General features: G+C 36.8%; 1 protein-coding gene across 3 annotated transcripts in view; it reads left to right on the top strand.

Moving 5' to 3' along the window:
* The window catches only part of LOC131078811 (uncharacterized), a 195,654-nt gene that overhangs the window by 65,749 nt on the left and 114,911 nt on the right, over window positions 1–14,994 (top strand). For all 3 annotated transcript variants that reach the window (XM_058016578.2, XM_058016577.2, XM_058016579.1), the window contains exon 4: window positions 5,422–5,476. In XM_058016578.2, coding sequence (XP_057872561.1) covers window positions 5,422–5,476 — 55 coding nt within the window. The remainder of the gene's footprint in view (window positions 1–5,421; window positions 5,477–14,994) is intronic.

Here is a 14,994-nt window from a genome sequence, read left to right on the forward strand (position 1 = left end):
TTTTCATGTTATGACCATCTTTGTCTTGAAAGCATTTTATGCTCTCAACCATGAATTGTTGTTGTATCTCTTCATTGTATCATCCTCCATTCTTGAAATCTGCTTGCAAAATAAGGCCCATGCCTTAATCCATTGATTTGGTAGATCGTGTGTGCAAACCGGACTGACAAGGGAAGAGATAAATTGATGCAAAAATGGGCTCACAAGTGAATTTCGGGTTTTGGAAGCTGCATTACATGTGTGGGATAAACAAGAGCATTAACTTACAATTGTGGAGAACAAACATGCAACTTCATATGTGTAATGGGTAACTACAAGTTTGCACTTGTAATTGGACCTTTAAAACTCATTTACAAGTGTTTTTTGAGTGCATTTCGAACCAATTTTGAATCAGTGTTCTGCAGTTTTTAACTTTCTTTAACTGATTCTTAAACCACTAGATGCAAAAGAATGAAAGTAAAATGCAGAAACTCAACACACGCAAGCACAAAACCATAACACTGGATTTTTTACGTGGAAACCCAGAAAGGGAAAAACCACGGTGGGATTGAGACCCACAATAGTATGATACTGTGATTAGGAATATAATAATATTACAAGGGAATGCACATGTATTCAAGCACACTTCTCAATTACAATAGAGGGCTACAACCCTCGAAGGACTCACTGTCCTACAAATGATTACAAATGATAACTGATTGTCTGAACTGATGAATATCATCTATACATGCCAAAATGTAGTTACGGTTAAGCACAAAAGGTCTTCTTCCATTGTTCTGTCTCATTTCTCTGTTTTGCTCTGCTCTGTCATATACTGGAGCACCAATCCAAGGATAGCACACATGAAACTATGCACCAACGCTTATACAATCTTCGCACACTCACATCAATCCACAAAATGCTCAAATAGATCGGTCTTATATATCTGCAACACTTGATTTGGTCACCAACATGTCGGCTTCAAACATATTCACAAAATATGAAACGTGTAACAAGAGGTCGGCTCAATCCGATTACCAATACACATGCGAACCAAAACAAATTGATAATACGCTTCACATAAGTTAGCACAACAACCTCGAACACGGCACCAATCAACAAAATCATCCCGAAGATTTCACATAACACACTACACCAAAATAACCTTGTTCTTCTTGAAATACTAGATACCGGATCATCAAACTTACACCAGAATTAACATCGAAAGCTAGGATTGGGGACTAAGCAATTCCAACCAACAAATCGACTACCTCTTCCACCGCGAACAAAAATGTGCACCGAAAATCGAGTTCTGCTCAATGTACTCATACTCTGCCGAACACTGTGTTCCACCTTCCAGACTTAAGAAAAACTTCCGGTAGAATGACTTTGCACATACCAGATAACACTTTTGATCTGAGTTGCCATCAATGACAACCCCTAAACAATTCTCAAGCACCGATCTCTTCTAGAACAATGTCTCATGCCAACAAATTTTAGTTACAAATCCTTAAAGATGCTATTGAAGAAGTTAAATTAGAGAATATGGTGAAAGTAGTGACAAATGATGCCCATGTGTGCGGAGTTGTAGGGAAGATGATTAAGGTGGCCTACAAACATATTTGTTGGACTACTTGTTGTGTGCATGCCATGAATAATGAATTTAAGGGCATGGAAAAAATTTGTTAGATCAAAGAGGTCAATAATAATGTTAGACATGTGCATGTGTTTATTTGCAAACAAGAAGGAATTTTGGAAACTTGTAGAGAGTAGATATGTGTCATACTTCATGATCTTGGAGAGGATGCTTGAGTTGTAATACGCATTGCAACTAATGGACGTGATGCTAGAGTGGAATTGGTGGCTTATTTTAAGTTAGAAGTAGGGGAAGAAGGTCAAGGAGGTGGTGAAGAGTCACAATTTATGTAAGAACCCTTCACAGGCTCTACTGCTGAACTGAACTGATGGTTTTGTTTATGCTTCGTCTTTTGCCATTGTTTTGAGTTTTGATATGGTTTTTGCATAAAAAGAAAATACATGAATTGAAATAATGCTTCAAGCATTCAATCTAACTAAATTCTGATAAAGGAAGGCAACTTTTATTTATTCAGCTTCAATACATTGCACAAAAATGACTCCACATCAAGAAACATACCAATTAATTGAAGAAAAAGCACTTGAAGCCCTTGCTGGCCGAAAAAGCAAGGTATTGGCAGCTAGAAATCCCTTATAACAGCTTCAATTCCTTCAGCTAATGATGTCGATCTCTCTTGCCTTGCTAGGTGTCTCCCTTGATGAATTTTATTGATTTTTTTAAGCCCTCAAACCAATAAATCGTACCAACTTGGAAGTATGATGGTACGGCTGTGTTGTTGCAGCAAAAAGCAATGAAATAACCCTCAATGATCAGTAAATAAATCTTTTGTTCTATGTTTTCAACCTGCCATCAAATATGACCTCAACCTGGCAGTAACTTTGAGAATAAATCTTCCAATGAGCACGATGTCAACTTCTGAATGAAGCCAGCCCAAGGAGTAAATCTGGATGAATATTCCACACCCTCAGACTGTTGATGCAATGAAGTCTTCACGTTCTCCAATGCCGATACTCTAGACAAACTGTAGAAACCCCAGTTCCTTCTGCAAAGCCAAGCAAGACAATTCTCTCAACAAAATATCAATCATCATAATGAACTTGTACGATTTCCAAGAAGAATATAAGCTTCTCACAATAGGGTTGGATAATCCTCCAAAAAACACTTAATTGCTCATTAAAATGAATTAACATTACTTCTCTAATATTATTATTTTCAACTTATGAAATCGTGCTAACAAACAAATAATTAATTAGGCCCCTTCCTATGATGATTCGACCTTGAACTTAAGTCACTTAAATTATAATTTTTAATTATATTATAACTTTATAATATAAGCTCATAACCATCAATGCTTATTTTAGCCAAATAAACATTAATATCTCCTTTATTACTCAACATTTTTGCATGCCGTTTGAATTGGGAGTTGACATGAGGAAACTGCATATGACCATACCCCCTTACTAAAAATAGCAGGGGTCCATCTCTAACATCTCTAACTTACTATAAATATTAAGTACTGCAAACGGAGTCCTGTAGACCTCAAACGAACGCCAATCCTGCAGAGCTCTGACCACTGAAGAAGCTGCATCCCTCAAGGGATCCTCTATCCAACGTCATTAGCCTACGAGGGTCAATGATAGGCCAATCTACACAGCTGACTGATGTCAACTAGAAGGGGACATCACACTTTTTGGGTTGCCTTGAAATACATTGTGTCCATCATTAGTCTAGATTTCAAATTCACTAGAGATAGGGACACTAAGGCACCTTGGCTCGGAGAGGTGTCTTAGACTATTAGTGCATTGGTAATATGTTTGGCCAAATGACGGCCAAGAGGGAGACCACACATTGTAGTTCTACAATTAGCATCTTTAGCCCATCATAAATCAGAGATGGGAGAAATTCAACACTCCCTTACACATGGGTGCCTATGCATTGAAAATGAATTGGTATGTGGTATGTGCTAAGGCCTAGAAGAATTACCCCTATACAAGATTTTAATGTGGCAGGTTCATGAAGGCTATTCAAAAGATGTGCAATTCTGCAGATTTCGGCATGATTTGTGGAGTAGTAAAATTTATCACCCATAAGGGATAGCCAAGACAGGCCAAGTTGTAGGGAGACAATGGCATAGCATTACCCAGTTTTGTTGGGGTATGCATGGGCCAACTTCTTTGAAAACCACTAATTTATTTGTTGTCCTAGGTTTTTGGTTCATTTGCTACTAAGAGGAATTGATCTACTTGTAGCTTCAACCACTCTATTAAGAAGAACATGTTTACCTCTAGGAGGGTGAAGAAGATTGTAGTTGTAAGTAATGCTTGTGTTTCATTGTCTCAAACATGCTTAAGTGCAAGGAGAGTCCATTAGCTTGATGGTATATAGAACTAGTGGAGCCAACCTAGGTTGATGATGATGCTACATAGACAAGGTTGGTTGGTATTGTTTTGGAGGACATTGATCTTGAGGAGTCTAGTAGTACAAGTGATGAGGAGTTTGGTGCAAACATTGGGGGTGATTGGAGGCATTGGGCCATTGGCCAATTGTATGTCAATTTTGAAAATATATCCATATTTGGCATTCTCATTATTTAATACAATGTGATGTGTTTAGTACTTAAAAGTTTCATTTGTTTTTCATTATGCATTTTTTTATAAATATTTTTTGAAGTACTATGTATATTTGCACTGCCATTCTCCCGTTGTTCTGTTGGTCTTCTCTGAGTCTTGTCCTCTTGTTCCCTTGCCCCAAGACTTTGTGGAACAATGGTTTGAGCATACCCAAGACATTCGTAGGCCAGAGTCAAGATGCTAGTTGAATTCAGGTTAGGATTTGTAGGTTTGGACCAGCCTTGGTCTGGTTCATGATACCAAATTAGTTAGGTTCTGGCAAGACGCTAGCCTAACTTGAGCTAGGTTGGTTTGAAATCAGCCAGGTTTAGGCAAATCCATCATTGTAGGTTCTTTGATCACATTACAACTTGGATGATATGCTTATGGTTTCCTCTTATTGGTTTTAGCCACCTAATTGTGTTTATATTGTTTTTTTATTGTAGTTTTAGATACCTTTTCAACTCCTAGCGTTCTCTTTACCTTGAAAATTCTTTGTTGTAACTGATTATTGTGTCCCATTTGCCTTCTTTGTTCTTTCTTTTCAATCAACTTAAGATTGTTCATTCTTCATGATCACAACATGGACATAGCCTGCTGAAATGATACATTATCTTGTGGATATACTTTTATATTACCATCCCCCTTTTGTTTTGTAGTGCATTTCTTTTCTAGAGATTTAAACTAAAATCTCAGTTTTTCTTCAGCCAGTTTTAGGCAAATCCATCATTGTAGGTTCTTTGAGCACATGACAACTTGGATGATATGCTTATGGTTTCCTCTTATTGGTTTTAGCCACCTAATCGTGTTTATATTGTTTTATTATTGTAGTTTTAGATACCTTTTCAGCTCCCAGCCTTCTCTTTACCTTGAAAATTCTTTGTTGTAACTGATCTATTGTGTCCCATTTGCTTTCTTTGGACACAGGTGGACATTGACATATTCTTTCTTTTCAATCAACTTAAAATTGTTCATTCTTCATGATCACAACATGGACATGGCCTGCTGAAATGATACATTATCTTGTGGATATACTTTTATATTACCATCCCCCTTTGTTTTGCAGTGCATTTCTTTTCTAGAGATTTAAACTAAAATCTCAGTTTTTCTTTAGGTATCTTATTCACAATATAGTAATGGAAGCATTTCATTTTTTAAAGGATGTCATTAGAAGCTCACATGCTACCTAACAGCCTATTTCTAATTTGTACATGGTTTAAATTTTGTTCCAAACAGAGATATCATGCTTATTTCATGGACGAGGTTGATTCCAGGACTGTGATAATTGCAGGTTTATTATTCTCGTTTCCAAATTTTACCTCATCTCTTTCTTTGAACTTGTCTTTGTTTCCATCGGCAGCTTTGATGCTGATTAAGGTGACTTTCAGGAAATGTGTAATGTACTTATGTACAACCTGTTTTTGTGTCTTGATATATGGATTGGGCTTTGTGGGTTCTTGTCAATGTGCATTTATGAATTGATTTGGTGTGTAGGGTTTTCTTAGGTTATGTGATTGACCTACATAATTAGAATAATATAAGCTTATGTGGGCATAAGACACTTGACTTGCAAGAGATTTTTTTTTTTTTTTTTGAGAAGTCTCAGAACATACACAGCTATGATCAAGTTTTTGATGAGTGGAGGATTCTTTGTGACAGTTGAAGCACTAGAGACACTAGCAATAATAGGCACAACTTTGCACAAAACCGAGTAAATAATTTGTATTAGAATTGACTGTTAAGTTTGTGTGACTCACATCAATCCACTCCTATAAGATAGATAATTTGAACACTTCTTGTTATCATTTCACTCAGTATCAGGATGCCTATGTATTTGTTTAGAGATAGGAATTTCATCAGGTTGTTTTGTGCCAAACATAGAGTCATACAGTGGATATCAATAAAAGTCTCTGCAAATGTACAATGGCTATCTTGAAAAATCTCTGAATGTAGATGCCTTTGTATTCTATGGAGTCCACATATTGTTCTAATGTTCTTGTCTTCAATTGTTGTTTGTTTTTGACCTCTTTTACACATTGTACATGGCTTCTCTGTCTAAATTGCGAGTTCTTTTTCATTCCTATTTTAATATTATGTTACATGGGAATGCGTTCTCCCCTCTGAAACCCCTGTCCCCGGACAGTGGAACATCTGGGGACACTGCTGGCCATCCCATGTTTCCAGAAATTTTCTGGAAAATTACTGGGACACCCTCCACAGAGGTGGGTTGTCAGGATGTTTGGCTGTACCTGATGTCAGGGATAAAATTTTCACTGTTTTAATAGAAAATCAATTAAGATTTTTCATTTTATTTTTATGAATGGAAAAGTGGAGCTGTAGTGCTATAAATACAAGGTAAACAGTTCTATTTGGGAGGAGAATTTTTAATGAAAACATATCAAACTCATCTTTGCTATGATGTACCTGAGGCAGCTGTAGGGGATTACTATGGTGTCGATGAATATAACAAGAAATATTTAATTGAGATTGATATGAGTTGGTTGGAATTGATAGGTAAAGCAGTCTAAGAGGACAATGCTGCTGTAGAGATGGATTTTAGCACTCTTGAAAATGTGGACTGAAAGCAACCAATTTGTTTAAATTACAGTAATTGTCACTAAGCCTAGCTTTAAATTGTGCCAAGTATGATATAAAAACATAAAAAATATGAAACTCAGACTGTAAATTCTTGAGATGATGATTTGTATGATACATTCATAGAAGATTTCCAAGTTATAGAATAAGTATTGACCACGGTGTTTGATTCTTTTGTAATAGCAATATTTCTATTGTATTTATCAAACTAGTAAAGTTTTTCTTATTCATTTGGAAATTACATTTTGATTTGATTTTAATATCGAATTTGATATATTATATGCCTAAACTTAAATGATGTTATTTTCTAGTTATACTTGTAAAAGTTGGAGTTCCCCTACACACATGCTGTGCCATCCCCTCCTGTCCCCCAAAAATGGCCCTTCGTCTGCTGTTCCTCAAACATGTCTATCCCTGTCCTGGAAGTGCCGTGGAACGTAGTTGTAATTTAACTGAAGAGAGAGTAGTCCATACAGTCTTCTCAGAACCTTGGAAAGTTGAAATCTGTCGTGGAAAGGAATTTACCACATTTGGTCAGCTTCTTGTCTTGGATGTCTAGGGAGTAGAATCAATCTTTCTTTTTGTTGCACTGAGTTTTGTTCCCCCATTTATAAAATCTTATTTTGCCCATTAACTGATTAAGTCAAAGTTTTAGGGGTCTTTGAAGTCTTCCTATGTTGTCATAATTTCATTAAGTCCCTTTAAACCCTTCAACACTTAGTCATTTTGTCTGAAATCGGCCTTTTGAGTCAGTTTTGAAACCATTGTTAGGCCCCGATGTGGTTCTCACAACCCGCTTTGGCCTCAACAAAGCCTTTGCCTTCTCAATGATCATCAAAGGTCTTCAAAGTGTTTAAGTCTTTTGGCAATTGGCATCAGTCATTAAGTTGGTTCTCACAACCCTTTCGGGAACTGCTGAGGTTTTCAAAACCTTGTGTTCTTCCGAATAAGGTTATCTCAAGAAAAAAGTCTTTAACAGAATTTAACTTTTCTTCACAAAGTGGCCCTTTTAGTTGGTTTTAGAACCATTGTCTGGAGTTGACAAGGTTATCACAACCTCGTTGGGCTCTAACACCAAACCAAGAACTTAAAAGGTTCCAGCTGAAGAAAAGAGAAAAGACAAGCTATCAAAGATTTGAAGAGTCATTTGTGAGTTTTGACAACTCTTTTGGGAGTTGACAAGGTTCTTACAAGTTACAACCTTGTCGGCATCTGACACAACTCACAACTCCCTTTCTTTTTCAAAGTTTTTTGAAGGTGTGTGAAGGAAAAGAAATAAACAAAGTAAAAGAAAGAAGCAAAGAAAAGAGACTAAGTGAAAACCAAACGAGGTTTTGAAACCTTTGTTGAGCTCTGACAAGGTTTCAAAAACCTATCAAAGGCCCGATCTTTCTTTCCAAAAAGGCGGTTTTTGAATGGTGCGAATGGGAGCCACCGACCAGCATTGATTTTTTTTTTTTTAGCTCTGTGATGGCTTTTGATTGGAGCTTTGAATTAGTGGGGTCACAGAGGGGGACCCCATCCTCGAGTACATCATATATTTGATATCGAGGTATTAACACCTCCATTTTTTTTTGGCTCCTTTTTGGCTCCTTGTCACTCAACACTTTCTCCTTATCACTCCATATATCTCTCCTTATCTTTCCATACACCCTTATCACTTCACTCATTCTCCTTATCACTTCGATATGCTATCCATACTCCTTATCACTTCATACGCCTCCACTCCATGGCTCTCCCTTATGTCTCCACTTCTCTCCTCTCCACATCACCATTTCCTTATCCCTCTGCTTGCTCCCTTATCTTTCCATAGCTCTCCTTTCACCCACGTCCGTCCTACGTGCTCCGACGCTCGCCTACCCATGTCTGCAATGAGTGGGGGTCTTAACACCCCCCTCGTACATCATGCATCTTGTCCAAACCCCGACATCTTTCGGTCAACGCCACATTCTTTGACTCCTCTCCTATGCACGGGTCCGCTTTGAAGTCTGAGTTGAGCAGATTAACCTGCCATCTACTATTCCATTTGGGGTTGGGGGGACATAAACAACAAACCACCATATCAACACGGTGTCGCAACAACCGTTGCGCTGCGGGGTGAACCCCAACTGGCATTGAATGTTGTTAGAATAGAGGGTGAATTAATTCCTAAGACTTAAAAAAAGAAAAAGTACCCAAATTGAATCATTCTAAGCTTTTACAAAAGAGATTTGAGGGTTTCTAGCGCACACAAAAGTAGAATTGTGGTTAAAGGATTGATAACAGTAAATTTTTTTTTGGCTAGGAAGAATTCTTAGAAGTCATAAATGGGTAAGTTCATAGTCTTAGCACTCTTGTAAACAAATTGCTCATTCACTCTAATAAGCATTTTCAAACAATTTCCAAAATGAAAGTCGAGTAACCTAGCTGTTACTCTACCAAAATTTTCCCAGAATTAAAGACTAGAAGTTTAAGTTAAAATCTAGTAAAGATGAAGTACAAATACCTAAGATATGAGCACCTGTCCGGTGTGACCGGTACAATGCTGAAAATTGGTGATACTCGACTAGGGCATATCAATTTAGGAGATTTTTTGGGAAAGAATAAAAATGCCAAACAAAGCTCCAATTGCACAAAAGACTTGTAGAAATTGGTTGTTTGAGGTAGCTACCTTTCCCACGACTGTGCAATGCACAAATCTTGCCCTTGAGTGCATTAATCACTTGATCTAGACACCAGAGAGATCACGACAAATGACAGTAATTTACTCGTCACTTTGGATAGAGCCACCATCACTGGTTGTTTCAGATTGCCTAAGAGAGAAGTCTATGCAAACTTTAACTTCACTACATTAGAGGGTCAATTCGGTGAGAAGAGAGGGCATTATAAGAACATCATTTGCTAGACATTGGTTTGCTGTCCCTAAGAGATGGAAATCCCAATTATCTAAGAATTTACACAAGTCACACTTCAAAGATGAAATTTTAGATATCATCATATTGTTGCATAGACTGAAGGGCAATGTGAATGCCCATGAGTTCGAGGAGTGGATGTGCAAAAAGAAAGAAAGAAGGAATCCAATTCTCCATTGGACTTGGATACTATTCATGCCAATTTCAATCAGCTGCTCTCAACATTGAGAGAGATATTGTGAAGTACACAACTTCAACATATGAGGTGATATTTTCATTTGACAATAAGAACTTTGTGAAAAACAATTTGCAACTAGGACTTGGATTCCACCATACCCCTCATATGGAAGACTACTAGGTAGATTGCTCCAATGACTATGAAGTCAAAAAAGAAATTGGATGAGAATGACTCTAAGGCAAATTGTGACTGGGATGGGATATAAATGGGGTCAAGGATGATGAATCTGATTTGTTTGACCAAATCTACACCTCCCACATTCAAATGAAGCCTATTGTGTCAATAGATTGGAGCCTCAAGGAGCCCAAATACCTTGATACAAGGACTACCGTTGTTCTAAAAAGAACACAAATTTGGTTGGCTAAGAAAAAAGATGAGGCTTCTAAAGCTCAACCTAAAGGAGGGTAAAGGACAGGAAGACAGGGCAACCCTAGTTAGATAGGAGTCTCCTCATCCAGCACAATGCCAACCCCAGCTCACCAAACAACTACACCAGGAGGGGGTGGAGATGGTCCACCAAAGGACAATGGAGTGGAGGAGAAAGAAAATAAGGATAAGGAGAAAGGAATAGAGAAGTATAATGAACGAGAACAAGAAATTGAAGAAATCAATGTTGATTCCTTTGGCCCACTGCCAGATCCTTCTCAAAATGAGCCTAACAAAGATGCTCAAAAGGGTAAGAATCCTCCTTTCCCCATAAATTTGCAAAGTGTGACTAAAACCCCTCCATTGAGAAGAGCATTGCATTTTTCATCACTCAACTCTCATACTGTTTAGTACTACTTCCTCCCCTTCATGGTTGGAAAATACTATCTAAGAGGAGAAAAATAGTATTGGTCAGTTTGCTTGCTGATAATATCATAAGGCAATTGTTACAAAGATATTCTAAGCTCACAAAATTGATGACTACATCAAGGTTGATGGAGGATAGTGGTTTTGGGAACCTATATGTGGAAATTAGACATCCTTTTATACTAAAAGAATGTGGTTAGGCTACTATAGCTGCCTACAATATGACAAAGGTTGACAGGACCCCCTAGTAGAGATGGGGATGTGCATGATTTCCAAGCGACAACTTTCAGTCTGGTAGAAAGAATAAAAGGGATAAGCAAGATAAGGACGAGCTCAATAAATTTGTGGAATTGCTTACAAGCTGCTTGAAGTTATTGGTTGACCCATCCCCCCAACCAACAATCAAGCTAGTTCCTCCTTTGACCCTAACTATGCAGTTGGGAAAGAGATGATCAATAAAGTGCAAAAGGATAGTTCTTAGAGCAGAATTTCTTAAGAATGGATAAAGGATATGAAAGCCAGGGGACCTCCATTTATTGAGTAGGTAAGGAAAGTCTTGTTGTCCGTATTTTTGTATTCACAAAAATAGAAAACTCCCTTAAAATTTTTGTTAAAAAATGAAAATTTTACTCTAAGGAACGCTTCCCGAGGTAAAATTTTGCTTCGCTCTTGGATTGGCTTAATCCTCAGTCCATCCTTGATCCACGTTTCAAATTTCATCACATTTCGAGTTCGTTTGCTATGTTTTTCTTTCAATTTTGGGTTTTTTCTCCTTGACTGTAGGTGGGAAATTTTCTTTAAGTTGCAAGTTTTATTTTTCTTTTGTTTGAGTGTTGTAGGGAAATTTAAAGTTAATTACAAGTGCACTTAATGAAAAATAGAACTTGTAACTTACTTTTTATGTCCCCCTTGTTGCTTTTTGGCTTTTTAGTCATTGTAGGAACTTTTTGAACACATTACAAGTGAACTTCAAATTATAAAGTTAAAACAAAACTTGTAATTTATTTAAAAAGTTTCACTTAAGTGATTTTAAGTTATGGTAGGGGTTTTTCTTCTCCATTACAAGTTTTATAAAGTCACTTTAAGTTGTAATAGGGATTTTATTTCCCTATTAGAAGAAGTTTTATTTTTCAGTTATTTTTGTGACTTGTAAAAGGAATTTTATTTTCCTTTTATATGTCTTCTGTTGAGTTGTTTAAAACTTGTAAAGGGAGTTTTATTTCCCTTTTACATGTATTTTAAACTTGTAGTTTGCTCTCACAAACCTGATTTTGCCTTAATGAATGAAAAGTAACATTTTTAAACTTGCAAATGGGTTTTAAAAACCCAATTTCTTTTGTTCTTTGCAATTTTAAACTTGTTATTCTTCCTCAAGAACCCGACCAGCTATAGAGGTGGATTTTGTTGAAGATTTCAAACGATTTTTGTGGAGAAATCTTAGGAGGAAGAATGCATTTTGGTTTCATACCTATTTTAATGCATCTTCAAACTCTTTTCATGCCATTTGGAAGACGTTTTGCTGGTTCAAAAGCATTCTAACAACAAACACGTGTTTCAGGAAATGCCACGATTTTCTTTTTGAAGTGCCACGAATCTTGGTTTTCCTAAGTCGTTTTGGCTTCTAGAACCTTGGCGTGGAGATTGAATGCATTATTTGACCGATTCTTCATGCATTTGATATGCATTTTGCTACATATGGCGTTTTTTTTCAAAAACGTGGCTAGGGTTTGGAGTTAAGTTTTTTTTTTAAGAGATTCTTTCTCTTCTTTCAAGGATTGCTTCTTGTTCTTGGGAGGTCATTTTGTTGATCAAGGTATGCTTTCTTCCCTTGTTCTTGTTTTCTTTTCTTATTTTAGTTTGTCTTTGTTTCCTTGATCAATTTGTATATATGTTAGTTTTGTTTTGCCCTTGCCTAAAATAGGTTTTGTGAGAGATTTTCCCCTTTGTTCCAAGTTTTCAAAGCAATTTGTGAATTGCATTGTCTTTCCCCATTTTCCCTCTTTACTTGCATTCGGGATTTAAAAACCCGATTGCAAGTGAGATGAAAGTAGTTGATCTACCCCTTTGGTTGAAAAATCTTAACCATCTTTTGTTGAAATTCCAAGTTTCAAAGTTGGAAAAATGCTCATCCTTTCAAAATTGGGTTTTAAAAACTTGATTACAAGTTGAAAATTCTTCCCATTTTCATAAAGACGATTTTCCCAAAATCTTTTCATTTTCACTCATATTCATTGCCATCATCCATACATACCATTCCCACCATTTCATCCACTCATTTCACACTTTCATTCATTTTTCCCATTTAAAGTCTTCACTTGCAGTCAGTCATCTAGGGCCCGAAATTGGTCCAAAATGCACTCAAAAAACACTTGAAAATGTGTTTTAAAGGTCCAATTACAAGTTCAAACTTGTGTTTACCCTTTACACATATGAAGTTGCATGTTTGTTCTCCATAATTGCAAGTTAATGCTCTTGTTTTTTCCACACATGTAATGCAGCTTCCAAAACTCGAAATTCAGTTGTGAGCCCATTTTTGCATCAGTTTATTCCTTCCCTTGTCAGTTCGGTTTGCACACACGATCTACCAAATCAATGGATTAAGGCATGGGCCTTATTTTGCAAGCAGATTTCAAGATTGGAGGATGATACAAAGAAGAGACACAACAACAATTCATGGTTGAAAGCATAGAATGCTTTCAAGACATAGATGGCCATGACATGAAAAGAGGAAGGCAGCCCTTTCCCTCCTGAAAATCCAGTATTACCCCAAGCAAGAAGATAAGGTTGAAGTTCGTTGGCCAAGGACACAAAGATCATTAAGGATGCAAATTCCCGTTCCGGTTCAAGATGTCTTTACCAATCTAGAATACTTCAAGTTCTAGCATCTTGAAGCGACATGAAGATCATCACAGACAAAGAATGATGTAGTTAGAGTCTTGTCTTCGGACACATAGAATAATCTCAATTATGCATTTTTAATTTTGTTTTGACAAGTTTCATGTAAAAAATAACTTTGTAATTGCAAGTTAACTCATCACTTGCACTTTTGTAATTACATGTAAAGCAATTACAAGTTGAGTTCAATTCGGACTGTAGTTGGAATAAGTCATGGTGGTTGAGAGAATTTCTCAAGTCAGTTAGGATCCTCCCACCTTTTTCTCAAGGCTTCTCTCCTATAAATACTTGAGGGGGTCTATTGTAATTTGGATCTTTTGGCAATGCAACAAAATTTTGCCAATTTGCATGTGCACTCTAAGACTTTGAGCTTAGATATAAATTATATTGCTTTCAATAAAAGAGGCAAGTTGTGTTGAGACTTTGTACCAATTCAAGTTGTTATGTGATGACATTTTCTGGAGTTGATTGTGATTTTTGTTCTATTGTTCAAGAGAGATTTAAATTCAATCTTGCAGACTTTGAGGTGCTAATTGTATTTAGAGTTATATGTTTGGTTTTCAGATTTGGTCTTGCAGACTTTGAGCTACTTATCATATTTGAAGCTAGTGTGGAACGCTCAAGTGGGAAGATAGCTTGTAGACTTTGTGCTGCTTCTATTTTTAAGACTTGTGCATGTAAGGTGAAGTGCATCATGTAGTTAAGACTTTGAGCTGCTACATACTGTGCTTAGTTAGCAGAAAATCATCTAAAAAGGTTGATAGGAGAATAGATAATTGAAGACTTTGAGCTTTCTTTCTGTTTTCCCGTCCCGGGGAAGTGACAGAGATCTTTGTGCCTTCATGGAAACTTTGCTTCCCTTTATGTTCCAAAAATCTTACAAAATGTCTCATTTTTGTATTTGCTGTTATTTATTTCCAATTGCTATTACTTTTCTGTGAAGAGAAAAGAGTATAGTTTTTCTTGAAAGAAGAGGAAAGACTGCTGTACCACCCATATTAGATTAGTTTAGTTTGTAGATAGGGGGAGCCTTCCCTAAATTAGGAGAGTATCACACTCATACACTATGGTTGAAACCACAATTTTGCACATCCCCTAGGTGTACAAAATTTTCAACCAACAAGTCTATGATAATTTAATCCTATTGAGGAACGGTGTTAATATTGAGATAGCTAATAGAAAATAGGAAGAGTCCATATGGCTGCAAATTGACCAAGAGCTCAAAGATGTCCTAGACATGGGCTTATATAAGGCTGCAACTGAACAAATTATTCAAAGTGTAAATGATACTGGGTACATGATGTGAAGGGAGAGCATAAAATGGAAAGATTCTTTTCTCAAATAGAATATCAAGGAGCAAGGTAGGTTGTTGAGAGAGTGTAACTGCATCCAAGTTGA

The sequence above is a fragment of the Cryptomeria japonica genome, chromosome 2 (genome assembly GCF_030272615.1).
Source record: "Cryptomeria japonica chromosome 2, Sugi_1.0, whole genome shotgun sequence".
In the NCBI taxonomy this organism is placed as follows: Eukaryota; Viridiplantae; Streptophyta; class Pinopsida; order Cupressales; family Cupressaceae; genus Cryptomeria; species Cryptomeria japonica.